This window comes from Octopus bimaculoides, chromosome 9 (genome assembly GCF_001194135.2).
Source record: "Octopus bimaculoides isolate UCB-OBI-ISO-001 chromosome 9, ASM119413v2, whole genome shotgun sequence".
Classification (NCBI taxonomy): Eukaryota; Metazoa; Mollusca; class Cephalopoda; order Octopoda; family Octopodidae; genus Octopus; species Octopus bimaculoides.
The window spans coordinates 22,801,097-22,803,811 of NC_068989.1; the positions used below are offsets into that span (position 1 = coordinate 22,801,097).

The following is a 2,715-nucleotide window of genomic DNA, read 5'->3' on the forward strand; positions in this document are numbered from 1 at the left end:
TATATATAAGTATGTATGTATATAATAAAAACTATTCCACATTGCTTTGTCTCAGGTGCAATTAAACTGGGAATTATTGATTAGAGATAATTCTGAATGGTATTTGAACCATCGTCAAAGAGCGATGTTTCAAGATGGTCCACCATTCTTTTTCGCTTTTACTATTATTGTCATTGTATTATTGTTGTTAATGATGATGTTAGAAAGCTATTACGTTCTAATTTTGGTAGCAGTGACGTTGTCTGGGGTGTGATAGCAACAAGTCTCCTTAAATCTAAAGAATCTTTCTTAGCTCACGAGCCCGAACAGAGACAACACCATTTGGGTTTCACGTTAAAGAAATAGTTGAGGACCATTCTTGCTGCTAGCACCTTGGTCGCGCTACTTTTTCTTATCACTTTTTCTTACTTGGTAACTAGCACCCGCTTTAATTTATTTCACTCTACCACCAGCTCTTTAATGATAATAATAATAATAATAATAGTCCTTTCTACTAAAGGCACAAGGCCTGAAATTTTGGGGAGGAGACTAGTCGATTACATCAACTCCAGTGTTTCACTGGTACTTAATTTATCGACCCCGAAAGGATGAAAGGCAAAGTCGACCTCGGTGTGCTAACTATTCTACCAGCTCACCGTCTTTTTAATAATAATAATAATAATATCAACAACAACAACAACAACAACAATAATAATAATAATAATAATAATAATAATAATAATAATAATAATAATAATAGTAGGTGCCTTAGGTACAATAAAAAAATATTCAGACAAATACATAACAAAAACACCAGGACTTACAAATATATATAACATACAGAAAATTGCACTACTGGGCACTGCACACATCCTACGCAAAACACTTTCAATACAGTAACCATGAGAGAACCACAGCAAACCACAGCACATACCCAAGGCACACAGAGATGCGCTCGGTAGTAAAGTGAAAGCAGATTATAAGAATAAAACTACTGAATAATAATAATAATAATAATAATAATAATAATAATAATAATAATAATAATAATAATAATAATAATAATAATAATAATAATAATAACAATAACAACAACAACAACAAATGCTCTGATTCAGTACCAGGCACTGGCTCTCATGGCTTCTGATCTTAACTGATTGAAAGTGCTATCATGTACATGTTTTGTCTTGGTATGGAAGATGGATTACAGCAAATATTTTGCTCCATACTACAGATTTGCTTGTGAGTTGCTTGACCTTAACCAGTTAAGCATGTCCCTTAGTGGCAGACACTTTCCTCTTCGGTCAAGGCCTCATCAACTTTTTCAAATTCAACTTGAAAAGGAAAGTGAAGATGGAGAGGGAAGTGCTGATCCCCCAGTATATTTGTTGAAAGGTGGGTGAATGTGTCGAGAATGGCTCGTGTGAATGGGCCTACTCTGAGTATTCGCCTGTAGGCCAGAGGAAATGGAGAGTAAAGAAGTACCCGTCCGAGTTACCCGCCCGAGGTGCCCTTGGCGTTTGGGTTGTCCGGGATGAGTGAGGTTCCTTGTTTGCCCTTGGGTAGAGCTTCCCCACTTTGAAGAAATTTTGTTGTTTGAATTGTTTATTATTAATTGTTATTGCTTTTTTTTACTGTTTACACACACTACTAGTAAGTTCCATTATATTGTATCGTTTTTTTTTTTGTGTATGGCCCTTATTAAAGAAAGAATTATAATTTTTTTTTTTTCTGTTACTACTTACAGTCATTTGTTATGGGATCTTCTGCACAAAACACCTTCAGTAACAATCCAAATACTCTCCAGGTAAATTTAGCGTCTGGAATTGGTTTAATGGTCGGCATTTATATATCAGGAGGAGTTTCAGGTAATTTATTATTATTTTATTTAAGTCAAATTTTAACAAATCAATAGGTTGTCTTAATGAGCTGTCTTAAAGGAATTTTCTAATGAGATAGCCTAATGATACTGACCTACTAAACTGATTAATCAATCAGGTCTAGTGAATGACTTTAATGAACTGCCCTAATGAATTTTCTTAACAAGCTGACCTAATATTCTATGTAATGAGCTGTCCTAATGAGCTATTATTTAATTGTAGTGATAAAGAGAAAATTATCAGGAACGGTCAAGTGTCGAAGCAAATATCTTAAGTATTTAGACACCTTACATCTACAATCTGACTTGAAGCCCACTAATTTTGTCTTAAATTTCATCACATCAGGGTTATTACTTTGATAGATACACATTTGAAATTGGTTTTGTTTCATTGTTCTTTTTCAACTGACGGTATTTTCAATAACCGGTTATATGAAATTGAAATTACGATTTAAAATCATATTTTTTAAAATCGAAGAAAACTTTAAATCAAAAATTAGCTCTAGTAGAAGGTAAAAATCTATATCCAGGCTATATCCTTCTACTAAAATTAATTTTTGATTTAAGGTTTTCTTCGATTTTAATTAATATGATTTTAAATCGTAATTTCAATTTCATATAACCGGTTAGTTGAAAAAGACCAATGAAACAAAACCAATTTCAAATGTGTATCTATCAACATAATTGTATATTTATAAATATAAATATAATCTTATTTTTGTTCCATTCTCAACCAGAACTGTCCGACGAACGGGAACATAAAACTCTGAGTAACAGGTGTCTTTGAAGCTTTATTAATAAAGCATATTACTCTACCTCCGGTATTCGAGTAATATTTTTTCCGCATTGTTTCATAT

At 32.7% G+C, this 2,715-nt stretch overlaps 1 protein-coding gene across 1 annotated transcript in view; it reads left to right on the forward strand.

The window, feature by feature from the left end:
- LOC128248677 (aquaporin-10-like) overlaps window positions 1-2,715 on the forward strand; it is a 24,841-nt gene that overhangs the window by 2,598 nt on the left and 19,528 nt on the right. The window contains exon 2 of the mRNA XM_052970333.1: window positions 1,727-1,847. Coding sequence (XP_052826293.1) covers window positions 1,727-1,847 — 121 coding nt within the window. The remainder of the gene's footprint in view (window positions 1-1,726; window positions 1,848-2,715) is intronic.